The 23795-nt window shown below is 33.0% G+C and overlaps 1 protein-coding gene across 5 annotated transcripts in view; it reads left to right on the top strand.

Annotated features, from left to right (window-relative positions):
• LOC126849485 (uncharacterized) overlaps positions 1 to 20538 on the top strand; it is a 55939-nt gene extending 35401 nt beyond the window's left edge. For 2 of the 5 annotated variants that reach the window (XM_050591365.1, XM_050591364.1), the window contains 13 exons: positions 4463 to 4597; positions 9561 to 9628; positions 9863 to 10149; positions 11718 to 12025; positions 13281 to 13891; positions 14066 to 14613; positions 15129 to 15309; positions 15896 to 16026; positions 16355 to 16503; positions 16974 to 17153; positions 17358 to 17462; positions 17542 to 17742; positions 18063 to 20538. In XM_050591365.1, coding sequence (XP_050447322.1) covers positions 4463 to 4597; positions 9561 to 9628; positions 9863 to 10149; positions 11718 to 12025; positions 13281 to 13891; positions 14066 to 14613; positions 15129 to 15309; positions 15896 to 16026; positions 16355 to 16503; positions 16974 to 17153; positions 17358 to 17462; positions 17542 to 17742; positions 18063 to 18224 — 3066 coding nt within the window. In that variant the 3' untranslated portion in view covers positions 18225 to 20538. Of the gene's footprint in view, positions 1 to 4462; positions 4598 to 9560; positions 9629 to 9862; positions 10150 to 11717; positions 12026 to 13280; positions 13892 to 14065; positions 14614 to 15128; positions 15310 to 15895; positions 16027 to 16354; positions 16504 to 16973; positions 17154 to 17357; positions 17463 to 17531; positions 17743 to 18062 lie in introns of all 5 variants that reach the window. The other 3 variants (XM_050591368.1, XM_050591366.1, XM_050591369.1) reach the window with 3 other exon arrangements.
• Positions 20539 to 23795: the final 3257 nt, after the last annotated feature.

Genomic DNA, 23795 nt, shown 5'->3' with positions numbered 1-23795 from the left:
ATATTTCATATATTAAGTATTAAAAGATTGTAACAGATAATTTTCCTAAAACTTTTTTTAAAGAAAAGAATTTTTCTTAAAAAAATCTCTTAATAAAAATATTAGGACAACAAAAATTGCAGATTCTAGGACACCTAATATATGCCTGCAGCAACAATAATTAAATTTTTTTTTCCCCGAATATTATTTATAGCCGCATGCATTTTTGATTGAACACTCATTAATTATAAATTTTGGCAGAGAAGAGAGAGAGGGAGAAACAGAAAGTTTCCGATTTTATGCAATTATCAAGACTCGGTTTTAATGAATCGATGACGCGACGAGAATGTACAGCCCTCTAAAAAAGGAGATTCTACATTTATGTTTCGTTGCGTTTATTTTGTTTTAATTAAGCGCAATAAGAAAAAGAACGAGTGAAGAATTCAAAGTATGACGCTTTATTCGGTATAAATGGCTGCAATTTCTAGAATTATATTAACAGTTTCCTGGACATAGTCGAGTCAATTATATCATTGCTACGAGAAAATCACGGAAAATGCTAATGTATTGATACGAAAGTTTCGCTAACATAAATGATTAAAAGTTGTAATGGATTTTCTGTAACAAGAAATTCATATTCAGGCGAATATTCATGTTTTTTTATCGATTTATATTCAAATCCTTTATAAATAATTGACATTAATTGCTGGCGCATAAAATTCAGCAATAATAAATTATTGCAACTTAATTAAATTATTTTAATTATAATATTTTATATTTTTTATTCAATTTATTGTATTAGTTAAATATAAATTACTATAATAATTAATTTATTGTATTAATTAAAAAATAAATTATAATTGTCAATGGAGAGAAATAATACGGCAATAATGAGTCGCCGAAACGAGGATAGAGCTAATTGTTCCAATTCTTCTAGATTGTGTTCCGAGATTAGTATTATTACTAATCTTGAAACATTGTAGCAATAAACACTGCATTCATTTTGACCCTTAGAATTATCACTGTGCTATTCTCTTTATTAACGCTTTAATTTATTTTTAATTTCTGATTTTCTCCATTGTTTATATATCGAGACAACTGCACATTGCAATGCTTTATCTTTTGATTTTCGTCGCCTGATATTAGGCAATTGTACTTAATTAGCGGAACGTCATGACGTAATCGGACAGATAAGCGAATGACGCTCGTTGATCTTCCGTATTCGACGTTAGGAATTAGTCCTCGGAGAAATCTTCGGTAACAGTTCGTTGTACGCTAGTTACGTTCTTGGGAAGATTCCCAGAGGCTCTTCACCAAGACAAAGGGGGCATCATACGCGCGTACCGTTGGCCGGAAGTCGGGAAGGGGGACTTTGCTCGCGATAGTCGTTTAGATACACACCGTATTTCTCCGCACAGATCGCCAGGTGAGAATAAATCGCGACAATCAGCGTCTTACCCTTCGGTCCTCGTCACGTCAATGCCTTTTATCGTCAATTTTCCACGCGGCCGTTGGTTCGCGTGACGTCATATATACGCACGCAACTATATGATATGATGCGCTCGCTTTCGATCGAGGAGTAAAATTATTAAAACGACTCGGCCCATCACGCTGATTGCTCAGAAACGAATATCCGAATCAACGTTAATTAACCCTTTTCTCTTGAACGTTGTCATGCGCGATCGATCGTCCTATAACGTTTTAATTATCGCGTGGCACGAAAGGATGGGCTCTCCGCGGATTAATTCTCCTTTGATAGGGAAAGAGTGATTACATCCCCTCATTTTACATTTGGATCATTGCTTTTTGCTTTTTAACGAGAGAATTCCATTGAAACGCAAAGAATGCTATCTAATGAATTGATAGAATAAAATAATTATTGTGTCCGCACTTCTGTATCTGAGATAGATGAGCTTAGATAAAATTTTGATAATAATCTATTATTGAAATTTATATTGAAGTTCTGAAGAGATAAAATTACTTTAATTAAAAAAGAACTTTTGTTGTTACATATAATATTAGAAAAAATTTCTTTGTATTTTAATTATAACTTAAAAATTATTTTAAAATATTTTAATTTAATAAATATCAATTCTATATTAATTAAAAAAGAAGAATATCTCATTTAAGATTAATGCATATGTCACAATATATTATTTTCCTGCATTTAAGATTATCACTACTAAAGGGATCACCCTCGCACTTAAGAATTAAGAGACGATTCTTTATCAATGTCTCTTAAGTGCGAGACATAACAGCTGTAATTAAGAGAGAATCCAATATCAGTGATGCACGGACAGTCTGTTCGGGGTGCTTATATCGCATCCTATTATTCCCGGAAGGGGAATCGATCGGTATTTTTATTCGCGAGCTTACGCTCCGACGCACCGCGTAACACGTGTTCTCGTGACGCCGTTCCTTTATTAGCACACTTTATTTCTTCCGCAAAACATCCCCATTCTCTCTCTCTCTCTCTCTCTCTCTCTTTCTCTCTATCTCGCTAAACTTTTTATAATGCAGCTTTATGACGCAATATACCATTATATATGTGTGCGCGTCGATGTATGACATCACATTTTGTCCACGCGCAACTACTCCACGAAAAAGTACCGATGTAATTATCAGGTTTTTTTTCGAAAAAAAGAAGTACACAATAATTTGATTACTTCGAAGAAAGAAAGCAATTAGAGAAAGCAATATACGGTTATCATGTAAAAGAATATTATGTTGCACATATATTCCTAAGTTTTCCAATAAAAATTCTCTTTCTTTCTCTCTTTAATCTATATTTTCATTAAACATTTAACATCAAATATTTTTGCTTTCTTGTCCTTTAATAATAAATAAAATATGATATCATATTTAGCATTAAATATTATATATTATTAATTTTTTATTGTATTATACGTACAGATAAGTGCACTTGCGGCGTGTTGCTTTCGCCGCCAAATAAGTGGCAGCTAAAATCGACTCATGTTGCTTTTGCTATCAAACATGCGACAGTCAAGATCCAGTTAAAAATAAAATTGAAATATTTAAAGATTTCGTAACTTGATGTACAAGGAAAATATATTTATACTAGAGATAAATATATGTGTGTGTGTGTATGTGTGCGCCACAAAATCAAATAATTATATATTTGTATATTGGCAATGCCGTTTGAGAAATGTTTGACAAATGAATATTAATATTTGGGAAACGTGGAGTTTAGTGATTACGTTTTCTGATTTTTTACAAATCAGATACTAAAAACTTTAAAAATCACAAGAGCGATTAAGCAGCGTCGAAATACTGTGTATGGATTTATTTCTGGTACACAAGGTTGGTAAAAAAAAAATTTTTCGCGCATCAAAAGTACCGATGCAGCTGGATGAGGGAATCGAGTCTCAAGGAAGATTATCCTCGTATACGAACTCCGTATACGCGTGTATAGTTATATCCGTGATTATGCTGCACGGAGTTTGTGCTCGCCTGCTTACCTATGTACGTGCATTTATTTTCCGCAGCGGTAGCTCGTTTCATCACGCTTGCTTTCTTCTTCCGATGCTTAGGAGTTACTGCGATACTGCAGCCAGTTTAGTTCAGTGACACCTACTCCATGCGGCGCGTTATTACGCGCACGCAACGAACGCATGTCGCTCGGCCATTGCCGAGCTCGAGCCCGGTTCTATGCACGCACTTTGCGTATCATCGTGCCGTGCGTGCGAACTCGCATCGACACGGATGCTTCGCCTGGCTTGGACGCGTAGCCGGGAAAAACCTCACGGAAAATCTCTCGGCGATGGCCGTCTGCGGGCTACTATACATACACATCGTCCGTTTGTTTTTGCTCTGTTTACCTAAGTGCATACAACGCCTTTCAGCGAGCACGCTCTGCTGCGCGCGCAAGCTAAGAAGGGAAATTTATTAGTAGAATAATTTGCTTTATAATGCGTCGATTATTCCCATAAAGATGATTTTCAGAAATTGTGCAGAATAAAAAAAATTAAAAATTATAGATAAGAATTACGCATAAATAATAATATATAGATGATAAAGATAAAAAGTATAGCGCGCGTTAATAAAAACTATGAATTAATAATAATATAATAATTTATTTTAACATTAGATTATATTTTCTCTCCTAAGTAAAAAGATAATTTTATTTAAAAAATAATTTCAAGTATTAGAAGAATTAGAAATTAAACAACATATGAAATTTATAGTATGAAAAGCTCACACAATAATTAATATATATATATATATATATATATATATATATATATATATATATATATACTAATATATAAAAATATATAATAAATTACAATATTTCATGTCATGTTCTTTAAAACTAGATATTTCATTTTATTTGATAATCATAGCCGAAATAAATATTTATGAGAAAATGTTCTCGAAGTGATTCTTAAATAATTTAATCGAGGAAAAAAGGATTGTATTCTTTTTTAGGCAAACAATAACTATTGCCTCTTTCTAATCGTAGATAGAACGCGAGTTGGTCCTGTCATCGGGAGACAAGAATTCCAAGATTCCTATTCTTCACGAGTACAAACAGAGGACTGCCGGAAGAGCCATCGCGCCGGATGCGCCGATTAAGCAACAGGCCTGGGTTCAAGAGGTGAGGTTTCTGTCTGATCTTGCCAAATAATTCATTAGAAGTTAGATTACCTCGTGTCTTTTTCATTGAATAATGACTGTTAGCGTAAAGAAAATTGCGATCTCTCAATCTCTCATTCGTTATTTATTGTAAAAGCAATATGTATATTTTTTTGATAACAAAGTAATGAAGATTTAAAAAATTCAAAGGTTTAATAGATGTCATGCCATCAAAGAGTTGGCACATTTCATGAATGTTGAATCTCGTATCATTTATTTGTTACACTTCCGTCGGTAGTCGGAATGACGGATTTTCTGTCCCACTCTCTTTGACAATGCTTCCATTGTCATCGGACGATTGTTACGAAATCCCGCGATTAATCAAGCGTCACGTGTATATTGCGTTATTTACACATGCCACCCACGTATACCACTATCAATAGGCTCTTTGGTAATATATTCTTTTTTCCGAGTATTGATACCTCAAAAGATGGGTGTGGAAATTGATGCTCGATCGAGAGGTGATACATATGCTCTTTTATTCATTTTTTTTTTTTATGATTGATATAGCGATTCTCATAACCATTTTTCTTTCTTCTATTCATTTTTTTACATCATAATTTCTTAATCTTTTTAGCTTTTAATGTTTTAATATTTTTATAATTTTATATATTACTTTCTGTTTGTTAGTATTAGCGACATAAATTTTGCATAATATGAGATGATAAAATCGTTTAATTAAGAAGAAAGCCATATTTTCAATATTTTAAAGTTAAAAATTATTATTAATTAGAAACGAATTTTCTATTGATTATATTGCTGAGTATTACATTTTGCAAATTAAAATCGTTTTAATGATATATTATGAAAAACAGGGGAGGTTGTATGCGTGCAATCACTATATACAATATTGACGCATTTGCATACGTCACTAAAGCAAGACCTTAACACACTGTTACGTCCGTAGTATACTGTGAGTACACTACAACTCAACCTATATCGTGTTTACGAAATTGCGTAGGGCGAACTGTGCAGTTACCTGTTCTTGGATAGCCCATTGGCCATTCCATTGATCCTAGGATCAATGCAACCGTTTACGGAATGCTCCGGGCGATTAGTTGTGAAACAGTGATATAGCTTATGTATATTGCGTGTTTGTGTGCAACAAATATACTTTCGTTCGATATTGCTTGCGTTCATCACATAATTGACTAGTCGACTTTGTTAAAACCTCCCTGAGATTCTCTTCCAGTGTAAAAAAAATCTTTTATTTTTTACTGCTGTATCAAAGTTTTACATCCCTCTATGTGTATATATATATATGTAACAGCAAATTTTGCGTTGTAGCGATTTCACTTTTTTACATCCTTCTTTCGCGATAAATATTTTAGAGATTCTTTTATATTCAAATAATTTACATATATTTCGACTTGTTAATATAAAATAATGATTCTGCATTAAAATTGATTAATATTTTAACGTTTTATAAATTGAAATCTTTGAAAAAATTAAAGTTTTTAATTTTTACTTTATGTATGCAAAAGAGTGGAGGTCACGTAAATACTTAAAAATAGAAATTGATGTTTATAAAAATAAACTTTTTATTATATAAAAAGAGATTTAAATAAAAAAGAGATTATTAAAACATTTTGTATAATATTAAAATAATATTTGTAATATTTTTATGTTAAATATAATTCTTAAAAAATGAGATGCAAAAGTACTAACATAATAATAGAAAAAAACTGTTACTTAATTCTTACACGGTCCAGTGCGAAAGAAAAATTCAATTTTTCTACATATATGTAAAAATATTGTTATACAATTTCCGTAAAAAGACTGAAATTTTCCATATAATTTTGCATGCGCAATTTTTCCCATTTTCACGTTGTTATAATAAAGAAATTCTACAATAGTTATCTTAGCGTTTCTGAAATTCTACCTTTCACAAGTTGCTAAATTATATATTAATAAAAATATCAAGCTCTTCCACATGTCGAGATATATCTCTGTACTTGATCTAAATGTCTGTTATCCTAGTAAGTAATTTTTTTTTTATTCTTCGAGTATCATTATGGCGAATATTGCTGTTATGCTTGTTGAAAGCGAGGAAAGATTTTCCGAGGATTGCTGTGAATTATGATAGAAATATCACGCGAATGCATAGAGGAAATTCTTTCGCTATTTCGTATGCGGCCTACAAGCTTCGATACGCTTCGGCGTGCAGAATAGCCAACTTTCGTTGCCTTTCGAATTACTTAAAGCTACTTTACATAATACATATCATCGTACGAGACGTCATTTAATCAGCATCGTACGTGATTATAACGCTAACGTATAGAGTAAGAGACGGTTTTATGTAGCTCGTAAACCCATTTCCAACGCTCTTAGAGTCTCTAGATGCGTTGTTAACTTCGAGCACTCTGTAAGCAAATTTTTTTCATACTTTCGTGAAAGCCAATGCTGTAGCTTTCAACCTTGTTTTCTCTTTTTAACATCACATATGGCCGTCTACCTCAGAACTTCAGTTTTTTTGTTATGCAAGTTTCTCCGACGTGTAAAAATACGACGAATTGAAAAGTTCGCTGGAAAAAGGGCGTGCGAGAAATACAAAGCATTATACAATTTTATTTTTTATTTTCCATCTTTTATACCAACTTTCGAAAAATAACTCTTCGAGTTTTATTTCCATGAATGTGTCTTATATAATATTTTAAACGATGCAACAGGAGTTTTTTAAGTTTTTAAGGTACTACCTAAGGAAGAATACTATCTTTTTGCAATAGTATATATAGAAGACGAAATGGAAAGATAGTAGACAAATATTTCTTAGTTTTTTCTAAAAATATAGAAGCATTTTCGTATAATATTTACAAACGCTTGCTTGCATTCCAGTCTCATTTTTATCTTTTTTATTTCTCAAAGTTTGCATATATAGAGCACTCTCTCTCTCTCTCGTATAAGAGGCGCTCGAATGCACGTCATCGAGAGACGATGATTTTTCCAAGCGTAGCACCCCGGGTATGAAACTCAATTTTTATTTCTCGTACAACTCGTCCCTCGATATCAGCTTGACCATAAGTCAGAGAGGCTTTCCCGTATGCGAGATGCGTGTCCGCGGGGCCCTATACGCGAGCCGTTGTTATTCCAGGCGCATCTCTTCCCGAGAACTGTAGGATTCAGTGCGTTAACTTTGAAATTCCCCGTGTGGCCGAAGCTCCGGTTGTTAGCCATCCGGATGACAATTCCCTTCTTCGCAGGAAATCGCGCGTTCGAGCCTGGTAGGTTGATAACATATTATGTTTTACGAGCCGAATTATACGGCCAAATAGAATTATTTCCCGCGTAATGGCGTGTCATAAAGTCTCTATAACGCCTAGAATGTCTCATATTAATTTAATAATGTTATTTTAGAAAGCATCTATATGTAATAGGAAATTTATAGTTTACGTTAATTGATTAAGATGACTAATTTCTTAGTTTCACCATAAATCTTTCTGCTTTTTCTTGTAGTTAAGTTCATGACACAAACTGAAAATATTTAAACTCTAAATATATAATATTTTAATTTTATATCTCTTTCACTTTCTCGATATTGTATTAAGATTCTCTTTTGTTGTGAATGAAAATATATGAAAATATGATTATTTTTTTTTATAATTTTTATTCTTTACTTACTAAATATACTTACTATTAGATTTTTTCTCTTTTTTATCAAATAGATCAAATAAAAGATTTTGTAAGTAAAATGACAGTGATAATTGAATAAAAATACAGATAATATGTTACTAATAATAGTTTATTCTTCTTTCACTCATCTTCGCTTCAGTCAAAGGCAAATTTTCGCAGAGCCCTCAGCCCTTAATTCTCCTCTCGCCGCAGAAGCATGCGGTTTACCGAAACATTATTCGTTCGACGTTCCCTTTGAGAGGAAAGATGGATTTCGCAAAATCGCCCCAACGACGATTCCGTTTGAACTACAAATCTCTTTTATGTGCACAACGTAGTGGTTAAATTCTTGTTTGTCCGTGAAATTACGTATCCACGGAGGTTTGACTTCGTATAATTTGCCGACAGTTAAGCCAGAACTATGAACATTTAAATCGCAAGGGCTTATTTCACTCAAGTCTCTCCGGTTTTATTAAACGATTCTCGGCACGGGAAGGGCGTACGTTTTGGAAACAAACTTTAGATGAGTTCCGCTCGTCGAAAGTTAGACGACTTTGGCATACTCCTTGTGCCATAAGTGCACGTCATTTCGAAGCCATGAATTGTTTCTCCAACCATCTTTAAAGTATCGTGCGCGGAATTATTAGAAAACATTGTCTTTTAAACGTTAGTTGAAAATATTTTTATAAAGCAAAAGTTTAATTATGATTTATTTATGTGTAACATTTGCTTTCGACGGGATGAAGTACTTTTAATATTTACGGCATTTCTTTTGGATTATAAAGCGGTTTATATTACGGCGTAATAATCTGTCTATCGTAAAAATTTTACGTACAGCTACTTTCTGACGCGTAAATAACCTTCCTTTAACACTAATGCATGTAAAACAAAGTTCAAAATTATATGAACGTACGCGTGTCGGCAAATTAATGTGCGCTCACAGGTGGCGAATAATTTAATTAATATATCAGCTCGTTAACAACGGACGGACAACTTATTTAACTTTAATTGGATTTTGTCTCCTTGCTGTTTAAATCATTTTTAATCAGAAGAGAATTTTTTTTCGATGAATTTAATAAACGTTATTTCACGAAACGTTGCTCTGTTGCATTCTTGTCGTTACCGATATGCATAATTATGTGTTTCTCGTTTAGATGACTTAATTAAACGCGTCTAATGAAACCGCCATTGCAAAGTTAACGGATTTATATAAACCTTACCTTAGCTTCATGATTTACACCATACAAGATATTTTATTAACGACATATGCTGATCATTAACGATGTGCTCACTTGGCGAATGCGTTCATTTTGCAGGGAACTCAGATGCAGGAAGTGAGACAGGACGGTCAAGCGAGGAACTATCAGTCACAGGACACCTACTCGTAATTATCCCGTTTATTTTTCGCATGAATTATTTAAATCCTTTTCTGAAAAAATTTATATCGCCCATACTGGCGTTCTATCGATCTCGGATCTATTACCGATACAATCAACATTTAATAAAATAAAATAAATTATTTTCCAAGCGCAATCTAAGCGATTGATCAGTATTATCTGTGCTGTGTATCGCCTCAATGCCCTCGAGAAATTAAACTTCCGCTTGTTATCCTTATCAGATCGACATCCGGCGCGGTACCGAGGACGAAGATCGACGAGGAGAAGACAAAGTCACTATCCAGGACTTACCACACCATTAAGGACATGATCTCGAGCCGTTTTGGACCGAGTCGTAAGGATGTTGAGCCGGAACCGGAAGCCAGTCTGAACAACGTTACGGAGGAGTTGCGAAAGTCGAGCAGAAGCATCGACGATGACGAAGCCAGGAAGAAGGAAGGAATTTACGGGAAGCCTCGCGCTCAGGAACCGTCGGTTAACGTGCAGCAATATTCGAAAAATGCTTACGGTAAGTCGAACGCGGTCGGGTAAGATGCCGCATTAAGTAATTAGAGGCATTAAGACGCGCATTTAGTTAGCACAAGGTGCTCGTTAATTGAAACTCATTAATGTTGATGAATTAATCTGAGGAAAGAGCCTTGTTGAACGGAACGTTAAATGACGGAAGCGCGAGTTTTCTAAATGCAAAGTAGTGAGCAAGTGCATACAGCGTGTGCACATAATAACGGTTTCTTTTGCAGTTTCTTGAAGCGCACAAATTTTTTTAATTATACCAAAAGCGATTAACTTACTACAGATTATACAAAAGCTTAGATAATAAATTCTTACACCACTTGGATGTATATACATTTATCTGTATTATTATTATTTATAATTGCGAATTTAAGTTGCGAATTTCAATTAGAATTTTTAAATTATTTTTAAACAATCGTATTCAACGTAACATTACCTGCCACAGCTGATGATTGATATGTGAACTATATTGTATTGAAATTACACAGCTCTGATTTTTATTTAATAAGTAAACTTATTTCGCATCGCTCATAACTCACAGCTTGTCATTCACAGCTTACTAAAATATATACGCGACTCAAGACTTCCTTCGTTTTCGTGCGGCTATTATTCATTCATTGTGCAAACTTCTAAAGTCACAGCGTATAAGAACGAAAGTCTCGTAATCGCAATATCGTTGCTATTATTTTGCGATCTACTATAGCTTTAATACAGAAGTAATATCTTTCTAATCGTTTACTAGATTTGAGATCAGTGGTCTATATAGGTGAATGTTGAACTCTTACGTTTCGAATGTAAAATTAATAATTCACCAATCTGTAGCTGTCGAATAAAATGCAGTAATAATTCAAAAGACGTTAGAGAGAGTAAACATATATTGATAAGAGTAAAGTTACATTTGTAGAGTCGATGAATATTTAATTGATAATATAAATATGATTTGGGGAACATTGTTGAAATTAACCGTACAATTTTATCTAATTTATTTAATTATTTCCGGTTTTGAATGTTTTTATGAAAAGTTTTTCCTTTAATATCGCGAATTTCATTAAAATTACATACTTGTGCTTTTTATCGTTAAGCTTTTCTATGGGATGTCGCAATTTCTATGATCATAATAATAATTTGTTCATGAAATGTTCGTTTCAACGCATAGTTGACTGGAAACGGGGGAGAAACTATCCTTTTAATTAACTTTAGTAGCGCATTGCATATTCATATATTTTAGCATTCCCAATGGCGTTTAGAGCGAGTACACTTTATGATGCAATATTAACTTTAATTTTACAGGTAGTAGAAATATCTGTTTAAAGATGCATATCTGTATTTATACATAGCGTATAATATGCGTTCTCAATATATAAAGTTAACAAAAAATAGCTCATTTATTTCAGTTTAATGTATAAATTGCGACAAATTTTTGAGTAGCGTGTATTATATTAAAAAAAAAAAGATATATTTTAAGACGAGTTATATGCACAACTGGTGTTAGAATTAATTTTTTTTTTCTCGTAATAATATAATAAATAGAAATAATATTGGAATTCTCTCTCTCGTTATTAGGCCAGTATGGTCACTCGTACGTCTATCAAAGCAACCAGCAAAATGTACCTTTGCCAGGCCAACTACAGCCGACCACGAGCATTCAGCCGAATTTACCGGGACAGAGCGCTCAGCTTCACGTGACCCATCACACTCCACCAGGAGGAGTTCAAACGGTTCATCAAACTCAAGTTTCTGCTTTTGGCCAAACCGCGACAGGTGCGCAGCAGGTGCAGAATGTTACCAGAGAATACGTGGTTCAGACACCGGGCGGTATGACCGGCCAACAAATGCATCAGGGAGTCCACCAGAGTTCCGCGCAAGGACAGGTACAATTCGTAAGATTAAGATAAGAAATATTCACGTTTAACTTTGATAAAAGTCACAAACGAATAATAAAGTGAAAATTTGTGATATTAAAAGATTCTCGAGACAAAATTGAATATTTTACGCTATTTCTTGGAAAAAGGACCTGTGTGTGGCATAAAAGAATTTTTTGAAATTAATAATGAAAAAGAAACTCCTTCATCTTTCGAAAATGAAAATTACAGGTTTCCTTTAATGAATAAAGGTCACATATCAAAATGTCAGAATAATAATTTACATAAAATATTATTTATTAAAATTTTATAAAATTTTATAAAATTAATTAAATACAATATTATTTTTAAATGTCTTTTAAATATTTGTTTTAATAAAGAATATCTTCTTCAAAACACTTTTCTTTTAAAAATATATGTGATATTAGTCAAAATCTTTTTATGTTGAGCGCCGTTATATAAAGAATTATTTTTTCTTCTCTATTCTCTCAAAATTTAACTTGTAATAAAACAATCTTTTTAATGAAAAATTTATCTTTTTAATAAAAAATTAATTTTTTAATAAAAAAATCTTTTTAATAAAAATAATATCTATTGAAATTGCCTTATGATAAAAAGATTTATTTAAAGGAAATATATATCGTAATGTTTCAATACATAAAATATTGCCGCATTCTTATACGGATATTTCTTGCGTGCAGGATACAAAGAAACTCAACAGCGGACAGAAAAATAAATGTCTCACAACTTGTCACATATTTTCTTTTCATAGTGACATTTCCTTCATATATATTCAAATGACGTAACAACGTAGACAATCATCAACCATTTTTTATACACGAACGATTGCATGTGGAATGTTAGATTGTACGATATTCAAGATTTAACATATAACGTAATATATAGCGTGACAAATCTCGCGTTCCGTCCGCCGTGTAATGATTGATACTTGCTTAATCGCGTGTCAAGATTTTAATTTGTTAAATAATGGTTGTTGTAATTATAATGAACTCTACGTAATACTGTGCTAAATTTATGAGGAGCAATGCGATCTATCATGCTTTCTTAATATTTTCCGCTACTCGCACACTGGAAAAGCTTTGTAAATTCATTGCACTTCTTTTACGGAAGCGTTTTCGAAGGATAAATTACATTCTAGCTAAGATGAAGAGCTCTAATATGTTACCAAATCTATAAGAGGCAAACAGCCTCTATTCGCTACTTAACGGTAACTCATTGTTAACGATTCGGTTGGTTGCTTCAGGGGCAAGGCACGCAAAAACCGCATGGTCTGTCCGTTCAGCAGCATCAAGTAAGTAACGCGATGCCGCCGACGAGCCAAAGTTTCCAAAGTCCCCAGCAGTTGCTTCATCAAAATCAAAATCATCACCAGAGTCCGCGGTTTGCGCAGCAGCACGCCCAAAACTTGCATCAACGTCAGCTGATCCAGCAGATGCATCAGCAACAAATGGCCGGACAGCCAAATTCGCAAACAGCGGGCACGCGAAATGTTCAGCAGTCGTACTTCGCTAATAGCGTCTCCTATCAACAATACCAACAGGCCAGACAGGCCATGTCGAGATCGCAAATCGATCTTCCGAGCACGTCCAGACAGGCTCAAGAACTTCGTGTGTCGGGCCAGGAAATGTATTATCATTACGCTCAGGGTAGACCTCGATACGGTGTTCCTCAGGTCTACATGAAGACCGAGAATACGCAAGAGACAGAATTTCAGAGGCGGAATTCCGCCAAGGGTATCGAGAAAGCGGCTTCGCAACCGCAGCTCTGTTATGAGGACGAGCGAAACGCTGAAGCCGCGAAGAATCCCGCGGAGAATATGAAGAACCTCGCGGTGGATCCATTAGACAAGGAGAGGTAAGGCTTGAAGATTAAAGAATTTATTAAGTATTAAAGAATTTATTATTTGAACGTCATGTGATTGCAACTGACATCTCTTCTTCAATGCATAAAAAAGCAAAAACAAAATAAATTTTGTAAATTTTGCTTTCTAAAATGTGGATGAAATAATGTCTATAAAATACGTTTTAGATACGAGATTACAGTAGAGGATCGAAATCAGGGTGAAACGCCTGGAAGAAACGGATCGCAAAGGAACGAGGAGTACCGTCCGGAGACTAGCTTTGGCATACGGCGAGATGAGACGCGAGCCTCGAAGAAGGAACAAGAGCAAGGATCGTCGGGTCAAGAGGCAGGTGAAAACACAGCAGAGGGCAACTCTGTACAAAAAAGAATCGAGGAGTTGCAGAAAAGAGCGGAGCAAGAGGGTCATTTTAATTCTAAACCCGCCAGCGACGCGGATGGCTTGAGGGTCGGCCTTGCTACGAAAATGATCGGCGAAGCGTCGAAGAGGCTCGAGGGCGGGCAATATCCTGGAAAAGAGACCGTAGTGAAATCGGCAAATAGCAGGAAAGACGACCTGGAGCAAGGTATTGGCCGCTTGAAGATCCAGAATCAAGGTTCCGGCTCGGATTACGACAAGGCCGGTCAGAGTTCCTCGAATGTCGATTCCGGAAGAGGCTCCGCAATTTATTCAAGCGGAAGACGCCCGCCGCCCGATGATCACACTCTGGCACAAGGTACGGATCGACTTTTTGATTATACTTTTCTTCTGATTTACTGATATTTATATATTTAATTTAACAATTTGCCTTGATAACGAATATAATATTAAGCTATCAAGAAGAAAAAAATTTTGTAGGATTGTATGTGTGTTTCACGTTTAAAAGAAATTCATTAATGTTTGCTTATTACATTATTTCAGAGTCTAAAATATTTTAATTATTAAAAGTAATTATGTTTTGCACAAAAAAACTTTTATTATTTATTTTTTTTTATTACAGAAATGTATATACAATATGAATAATGAATTATATATTATATTTTTTAAAAGAAATATTTTATTATAAATTTCTTTGTCTATTTATATAACATATTACACAAAAATAATTATGATAATTTATTATTTATATTTTCTAGTTTTCAATATTTTTAATTATTCAATTATTTGCCTTTTGTAAAAGTTTTGAAGTATCGATCGCTAGTCAGTCTATCGAGAGTTCGTGGTTTCTATCTCCTCGTTCCTCTTTCATAGTACAAGACTCCGAATGGGTCGACATAGTGGAGTCTGAGTTGAGGAGTATTTTGGAGCCCAGGGACGTTCCAGCGATGGCGCACTCTACCTTGTCCGAAAGTGTATCTTCAGTGACACCACCTCTACCGCCGTTGTCACCCCATGACAGCCCACGTACGCCGAGAAATCGATACTCAACGAGGTAACCTGACTTCAAACAAGGTCCCTCTTCTTCGCACAACCGGTGTTACTTCCGGTCACCGCCTCCAGCCACTTCCGATTTTGTTACCTACCTGGCGTATCGAAATTCCAATATCGGTGTCTGGCCGAAAAATCGCCTCTACGATGTTAAAAATAAACGCTTCCCCGTTGCAGCTTTTAAATTCTTAGTCACAAGACTTGTGTGAGATATTCATTTAGCAAAACATGAAATTTTTTAAATTATTTAATCATTCTTATAAAAAATTATCTTGCATTGGATATAATTTTTAATACCTCTCTATTAACGCTTTAATATATGCACTATAATGTGCGAGTGTGCTAAATACAAGTTACAATGTATTTTGATATGTGTTTGTTAAAGCATAGATAATAAACAACTCGCTACTTTTTATTAATATTTTCAATAAATTAATTTTATAAAATAATTTTTCATTGTTTAACGTGAAATAATTTAGTTCTCATCGCTTTTATTGTTTGATCTAAAAATTTAATACTTTAATACTGCTTCATGCGCGAAGGCTCAATGCTTCTTAGTATTAATAATAGCGTCTTTGTGGAAATTTTAGTTTACCGTATGGATTGAAACCAAATTACAGCGATTATAGCAAGGCTATGGAGAAGAGAGGTTTCTCGAGTAGCGTGAAACATCGTGGCGGCTCGACATCCAAGAAGGAAGCTGCAAAAAAGTTTTCTCATCGTAAGTAAATAATCACTTTAAAGAGAGGAATATTTTCTTAAAATTTACTCTTTTCCTATAAACGTAACATTTTTTAATTTCATAATACTGAACTAATATTTTTGTGGTATAATTAATAATTAATATTTATAGAATTTTTTATTTTTATATAATAATGATAATTATATAAAAATTAAAATTAATTACACGTAATTACCGTTGTATTAATTTTATATATTTGATTAATTAACAAAATTTATTCTAATAGTTAATAAATGTTTTCACCTAGTCTTGAGTACTAGTTTTTTAAATAATTGTCGTATATCTATATAAGTACTCTCTCTTTCAGTTTTTGGAGTAGAAGCCGCTGATTTAACATCCACCACGACGGGACTTGATTTGGATTCCATGTTAGATAGGAGCGATTCTGATCTCAGTACTACCGACGCAAGAACAATCAGGAAACAATTGGAAGGATTAGAAAATATGTACAGCGAAGTGTGTTCAATACTATTTTAATAAATCATTCTCGCTACTTTTAATTTTCCTATTTTACCAAGAAATTTGTTTTATACATTAAAAAATTAACATAAAATTGCATTCTCTTTTTAAAATAAAAATATATTTTATATTAAATACTTTAAATATAAAATGAGATGAGAATCTCTTTTTTCTCTCTCTTTCTTCTTTACTATATTATTAAGAATATAAATATATAATTGTACCATATTTAATTGTTATATTTTTCTAAAATCAATATAATAACAGGCAGAAGCAAGACGCAAACTAACTGACATCCATTGCATATGCAAATTTAAACGTAAAAATATTAGACATGTCACTTTTCCTATGGTCGTGGTAAAATGGGACTACGTGCTAAAATTAACGGGGACATGGTACGCTGAAAGTGCTTATGGCACCAGCATAATTGAATTTATCTCAATTTGCATGCGAAAAAACTGTCGCAGGTACTTAAATTACTCGGCGGAAGCGTGAAAAAGAGACGGAAGGCAAGAGGACTTACTAGTTATGGTTCCGTTTCATCATTGCCAACATCGTCCGTGTCATCCAGACCTGTCACGAGGCATCATGATAAACGTAGATCCCACGTGATAGATGACAGGATGAAGAAAGCCAAAGACATCAAGGTGAGTGAAATTAATGGATATTTTTTTGCTCTTCTTTTTTTACTTATACATAAAAAGATTTTTCTTTTCAAGCTTTCGACAGATATAAAATTTAGAAAGTATTATATTATTAAATATTTTATGATTTAGAAATAATTATCCTGCTTTACTTAAAATAATTCTGTCATTGTAAAATGTCTGTAAAATAATTTTTCCATTGCGCAGAGCATCAACAAGCGTTTCCAGCGATTGGAGTCGCATGTGGTGACATTGGCAAGATCTGTGGCACACTTAAGTTCAGAAATGAGGACTCAGCATTTGATGATACAGGTGAGAGAACCGTTAAAAAAAATTACAGTGCGAAACGAGCTGGAATTTCCAAGACTCTACTACTACCAGGTTTTCGCAGGAAATGGAGAGCATAAAATGCGAGATTGCGACTCTCAGAACGCAAACGAGCATGGCGATGGTCAGGTCACATTCGCAACCTCTGATCAAGGATTCGGAACTGCCGGCACTTTCCAATCCTTCGAGGGTGAAGAAACTGACCAAGTTCTTCGGCACGGAGCCTCCTCTTATCAGATTATTTCTGAGGGAACTTGGGTATGAGGTGAGAAAGTCATTATTCATATCGAGTATATTTTCGAAAAAAAAAAGTAAATGATTTGATAAATTATATCAAATTTTTTTTTTATATTTAAATATAAATATATATTTAAATTTTTTAAATAATATTTTTAAAAACTTTTTTTAGATAAATGTATCATTAATATATTCATTTTTCTTAAAACTATCGAAGTATTCATGTTTTTAAATAATGAGCTATTTAAAAATATATAATACATATATAAAAAGATCTTATATTATTTCTTGATTGAAGGAATAATGTAATTAAATAATAATTACAATATCTTTTGTATGTACTTGAAGAAATACGCGACTGCTTTCGAGAAAGAAAAAGTCGGAATGGTAGAGCTGCCTTATCTGAGCGAGGAGAGGCTACAAAAGATGGGAGTTCCTCTGGGTCCGAGACTGAGGATCCTTCAGGAAGCGAGGATTTCAGTATGCAAAGATCCGATTTACGTAGTATGAATCTTACGGCGGGCGCAAACGGCGCGAAGAGAAAGGAAAATTGAAGAAAAAAGATCTGAATCTGGAGAAAGGAGAATGAGAAGAATGCAAATCTAGCGCGGAATTCCTTTCCGCTATTGATTGACGAACGTGTCAAAGCGCTTCTTATATACAAAAGGTATCCTCAAACTCGAAAACGCTGTAAGGATCGTTTGAACGACAACCCTCTTTCTCGTTTGTACAATCTACGCTCGCTAAAATGCGCAATTATTTCACAATGTGTTTGACAGATAGATTCGTTCTGTTGTAAGTTCACCTAGACTTGTAGATTAATTCCAGAACGAAGAGATTAATCCACGTAGACAGCTTATAAAATAGCAGTTTGATCGATAAAAAAAATGCGCGCTCTCTCTCTCTCTCCCCCCCTCCTCTCTCTCTCTCTCTCACTTTCTCGCTCTCTCTCTCTCTGACGTACATTAAATTTTTTAAAAATTAATATAATGGAAATATAAATTGTTTACATTTATATAAAAAGTATTGATGTAAATAAATATTGCAACTACGAAGAATTACAATTCTAAAAAATCTTTTTTAAACAATACATTATTTATTAATTATAAATAGCATATATATCTATTATCAATAACATTTACACAATTTTTTCGAACAAATATTAAAAAAAAAAATGTAATAATAATAATTGAATATTGATTGCCTTAATTTCTAAGAATCCGTATTTGCTTGACGCATAGATATCATCGTAATCGTTCTTGAAATATTTCGCATTTCATTATCGTAAACTGATAACGCGTTTCTTTGAATATTGCAAAACGATGTGCTTACGAAGTGGAAGTAAAAGCATGAATTCATAAATAAGATTAAAGTTTAAAATTAAAAAGAAAAATTAATATTACGCGTCACAAATTTTTTTCAGTTCACATCGAAAGAAATTATGAGTGGAACGTAAAGATAATAACAGCAAAAATAGAAAACTCGAAGAGCATAACTTTAGATAAGGGACTGCGATTCGGTGGTTTGAAAGCCACTAAAAATGTAAATGTCTTTATTATCGGTACGTCCTTCTTGCTAGTTTTAAGAGAGATCTATTGTTAGACTGTATTTATCCTGCGCGAAGAAACGAGTAGAGAGATAGAACGTAAAGATGACTTGGCTCGCGAGAACCTTGACTGTTCCGCCTTCCCAGGTTCGTTAGAGGTGATAAGATTACTACGTAGATTTAGATTACGCGTACGCCACTGGACGCCGATGATGCGGCTCTACCATGGGCGATAATTCGTGGCGCTGATAAAGCTTGGCGATTAGAGAAAAGTCATGGACACTGGGAACAATAAATCACAAAGGTATGTTTGCCAAAGAGACGTAGGTGTCGAGGTGGGATATAGAAGCCGAGATTTTTTCGTTACAAAAAAAAAATATAGATTTTGTAATATTTATATTTTGTACCGATACTATATATGACGCCAATCAAAAACATCAACACAACGATATTTTTGTCCGACTATCGCTAGCAAAAATTGAGTTTTAATTTTCTTAGAAATAACGCTATGCGCTGTTTTCGGTCAAATTTCTGGGACACCGTGTACAAAAACATAAGAAATAAGATAAGTCACCGTAACATCGAGATTCTGTCATGGGATTCCCGAGTTTGCTGTTACGTTGTTGAAAACATTCGTATCTCTCGATTAGTGTTACCTGAATAATGCTTCATGCGCAATTTGCATGATTTCTAATGCTTGTTTTTTTTTTTTTTTTTGGAATACACATTATTTATATAGATCAGGCATGTCTAATGGCATGAAATAGCAATGCTTTTTTGATATATTCCTATGCTCGCTTTGTATTATCCTAAATTTCGGTCGCATGGTAGCATGCGCCGTGTAATGTCGATACCAAAGAATCGATACCTGTTCCCTTGTCGCGACGACAATGACAACGATAATCGCTGCTCGTGATTGCGAGTCACATGGAGTCACGAGAAGACACACGCCACCACATTTTGATACTCGAGCAATAGCGCTTCGTATTCTCATTCGAGGATACATAAATTATAGATTTATTAATCAGCAATGTATTGGTAATGCATTGTTCATAAATTTAATTATATGCATTATATTTTCAGCGATTAATTTTGATAAATATTTTAGGAATAATACGCAAGTTTTTTTAAGTTTCTAGTTGATGCTATGTATTTTGAGTTCCACTTTGTTCTTTATCAATATATTAACAATTGTACAGTTAATTAGTTTTATAAATGTTTCTATTATTTTATTATTATTATTATTATTATTATTATTATTGTATTAATTATTGTATTATTATTAATATTATTATTTTTATTTTTAGTATTTGTATTATTATGTTGTTAAATCTTGTATTTAATAAACAATTGAAGAGATAAAACTTCAGCATTTATAAAATATGCTGATTGCAGATAAAAGGACTTATGAATCGTGTTGATATATTATATATTTTCACTGAAAATGTGGATGCATGATATTAAGCCGCTTCAACAACATAATAACTGGAGATTTCCCAGAATGAATGGAAAGTTTGAACATTATTTCTTCATTTCAATATTTAGAATCGATGTTTGTTAACGATAATATCTCTCGAGTATTAATAGTTTTCTACTTGCAACGTATTATAAAGCATTATTTCTCATTTAGTTTCTCAAATGAATTCAAATTTAATTTTTATTTAAAATTTGTCTATAAAATTTATTTAATATTAAAATTTAATGTCAACATTAAAATTTAAAAAATTGTGACAAATAATAATATATTTCGAGTCCAAAAAAGAATTGAATTTATATTTTAAAGGAAAATATAAATTTTATATATTTGTGTCAGAATTCATATTCATATTTATCACAACTGTCAGAATTCATCATTGGCGTAATAAATTTTTCGAGGTGAAGCCGCTCTCTCCTGTTTGTTGGCAAAAATTCGTGGCCTTCTCGCGGCGTTTTCTGAACTTTCTGCCGCGGCCAGTTCCTTCGTGAATTAACTGCCTTGTTCAATTGAATAATTGCGCATTAACTGTTACAACGTATAGCGAACGGGTCGACCAAAGTGATCTGTTATTATGGCCTCTGACCTCGGGCCGCGCCGCGACAAGCAGCGCCGGTAATCGGCGCTCTCCGGACGATAATTATTTTGCTTACAGTTATCTCCGATCAATCTCGTAATGAGAGTGCATGGCACTAGGTTTTTAATTATCGAGAAATTGCGCGCGTGTCTGACGATGATTGCCGCTAATTGCCGCGCTGAATATCGCGTTAATTTCTGATTAATATCTGCGTCCGCAGGATGGCGGAAGTGCGAAAGTGGATGATGATGCGTTTCGGTGAAGCTTCAAGATATCTCTTATTTTACTGTAAGTAAATACTCCCACGTTGATGAAACGTCTCTTGAGCAGTATTTGAGCAAATATAAACTGAGGAAGTTATTCTTCAATATTTGTTGCGAGGGATCTCGAATATTAACTTTAAAGAATATAAAGATAAATAAAAGAGGTTGAAGAATTGCAAGAAATTGAAAGCTTCCAAATAATTTGTAATATATTATAAATAACCATTTTTATTTTTTTTATTAGAATATTGTTTTGTAATTAAACAATAAAAATAAAAATGTTAATTTTGTTTCCTGGTGCCATTAATCTAATCTTTCCCGGTCAATAGCCCAGTTATTTGTCTAATTCAGTCTGCGTGCAAGACACGAATATAATTATCGCAGGCGCCGCCTTGTTGATGTAATAATATGAAGATAAATGGAACTCCTCCCCTATTGATCCTTTTCCGGCCAAATTTATAAACATGAGAAACGATTAAAGGGACAATTATCTGATAGTAGTTGATAAGAATCGTTTGATCGTCGAATTTAACTGATCGAATGGAAAATAACGTTTCCGCTATTATATAGTATATCCGATGAATAGAGAGAGATGAATAGAGATGAATAGAGATTCAACCCATTTCTTTTCATTTCTATATAAAAAAAAAAAATCAAAATGACCTAAAAAAAGATTGCGATATGAATGAACTCACATGTCGTCGATTACGTATTGTAAATTTCGACAGAATCGACGACGGGACCATCTTCCACTGTGGCCACTTTTATCAGGAAATGCACAATTTAACAATTGTAGCCAATTATTTTTCTAGCGGTCTCGTCTTTGATTGGTCATCTGAGACCGCGCCACGTTGTGGGCCTTTACATCGCGCAGTATGTCACCGTGTGTGACTGACTGAATGAACGATCGTCGAACTCTTATATTTTGTCTGTCGGAGGAATACCTTGTATATAGGCCGAATCACATGCTCGCAATATGATAACTTTGTATCGTTGGCAAACACTCCATATATAGTTATATATATATATATATATATATATATATATATATATATATATATATATATATATATCAATGCACAAATAATTATTATTATGTATTAATAAATGTTAATTAATATATAAATGTAAATTATATATATTTAATAAAATAATCATATTCTTGATCAAAACATCAGTTTTTTCTATAATATAACGAACAACAAAAATTATTTGCAAATACATATACGCGCGAGCGCATACAAAAATAAAATAATATATATATATATATTATATTAGAAACAAGAAAACATTTTCTAATATATATTATGTACTTTTAGCAATTTTCTCAGATAGGTATTTTACAATTGCATAAAACTTTGATCGATTTTCGTAAATAAAGAATTTCACATTATAAGGTGCGATCAATTTACATCTAAAAAATATAGATTCCGCTAATGATATTTTAATGTTTCTTTCATGTTCAGTTCTACTTAAAGAATTGCACACGACATTACTTAGCGATAAAGCTATTTATGTATAACTGAAATAATTATGTCACAAGAATACATACTTTTATTTTTTAAACATATTGTAATTTATGTGAATTATATTATGTAACTTAATTATTCTATTAATAAAGAATATAAGCGATTCTATTCCATATTTCAAAATTGCATATTTTGAAATGTTTAAGAAATGTATAAAAACACGATTCTGATAAAAATAAATTTATAACTTTTTGAGAATTCACAATGGTGAGTTCGGACTTAGCAAAATTGAAATATCGGAGTTATCCAATGCTTAGAAATTTATTAACCAAGCTATCTATAATTCAAATTATTAAAGTGACAAATAAATATATAATTATTATAAATGCAAGTTAAAGACTGAACGCCTAGATACTGCAGAAATCATACACATATAGAACTTTCCTCTTCAATCAAAAATCATTCAAATATAATTTTATAAATACAATATTATATAAGTCGAGTTCTTTTTTTTCATTCCACATACATGAGTCTTTAATATTTTAAGAGATTTAAGAGAGATGAAAAATTGCTTGTATCAAACAGAAACCAATTTTTAATGACATTTATCTAAAACAATTATACAAACTGCTTAAGAATTATTGATAAATAATAATAGTATGGTTTTTGTTAAGTTATTTATTAATAATTATATTATGATAAGAATTTATCATGTTTGACATAAAGTATAAAGGCAATAATGAAAGATTGCA

The sequence above is a fragment of the Cataglyphis hispanica genome, chromosome 5 (assembly GCF_021464435.1).
Source record: "Cataglyphis hispanica isolate Lineage 1 chromosome 5, ULB_Chis1_1.0, whole genome shotgun sequence".
Lineage (NCBI taxonomy): Eukaryota > Metazoa > Arthropoda > Insecta > Hymenoptera > Formicidae > Cataglyphis > Cataglyphis hispanica.
The sequence above is the reverse complement of the archived record's forward strand: the minus strand, read 5'-3'. Positions and strand labels throughout refer to the sequence as shown.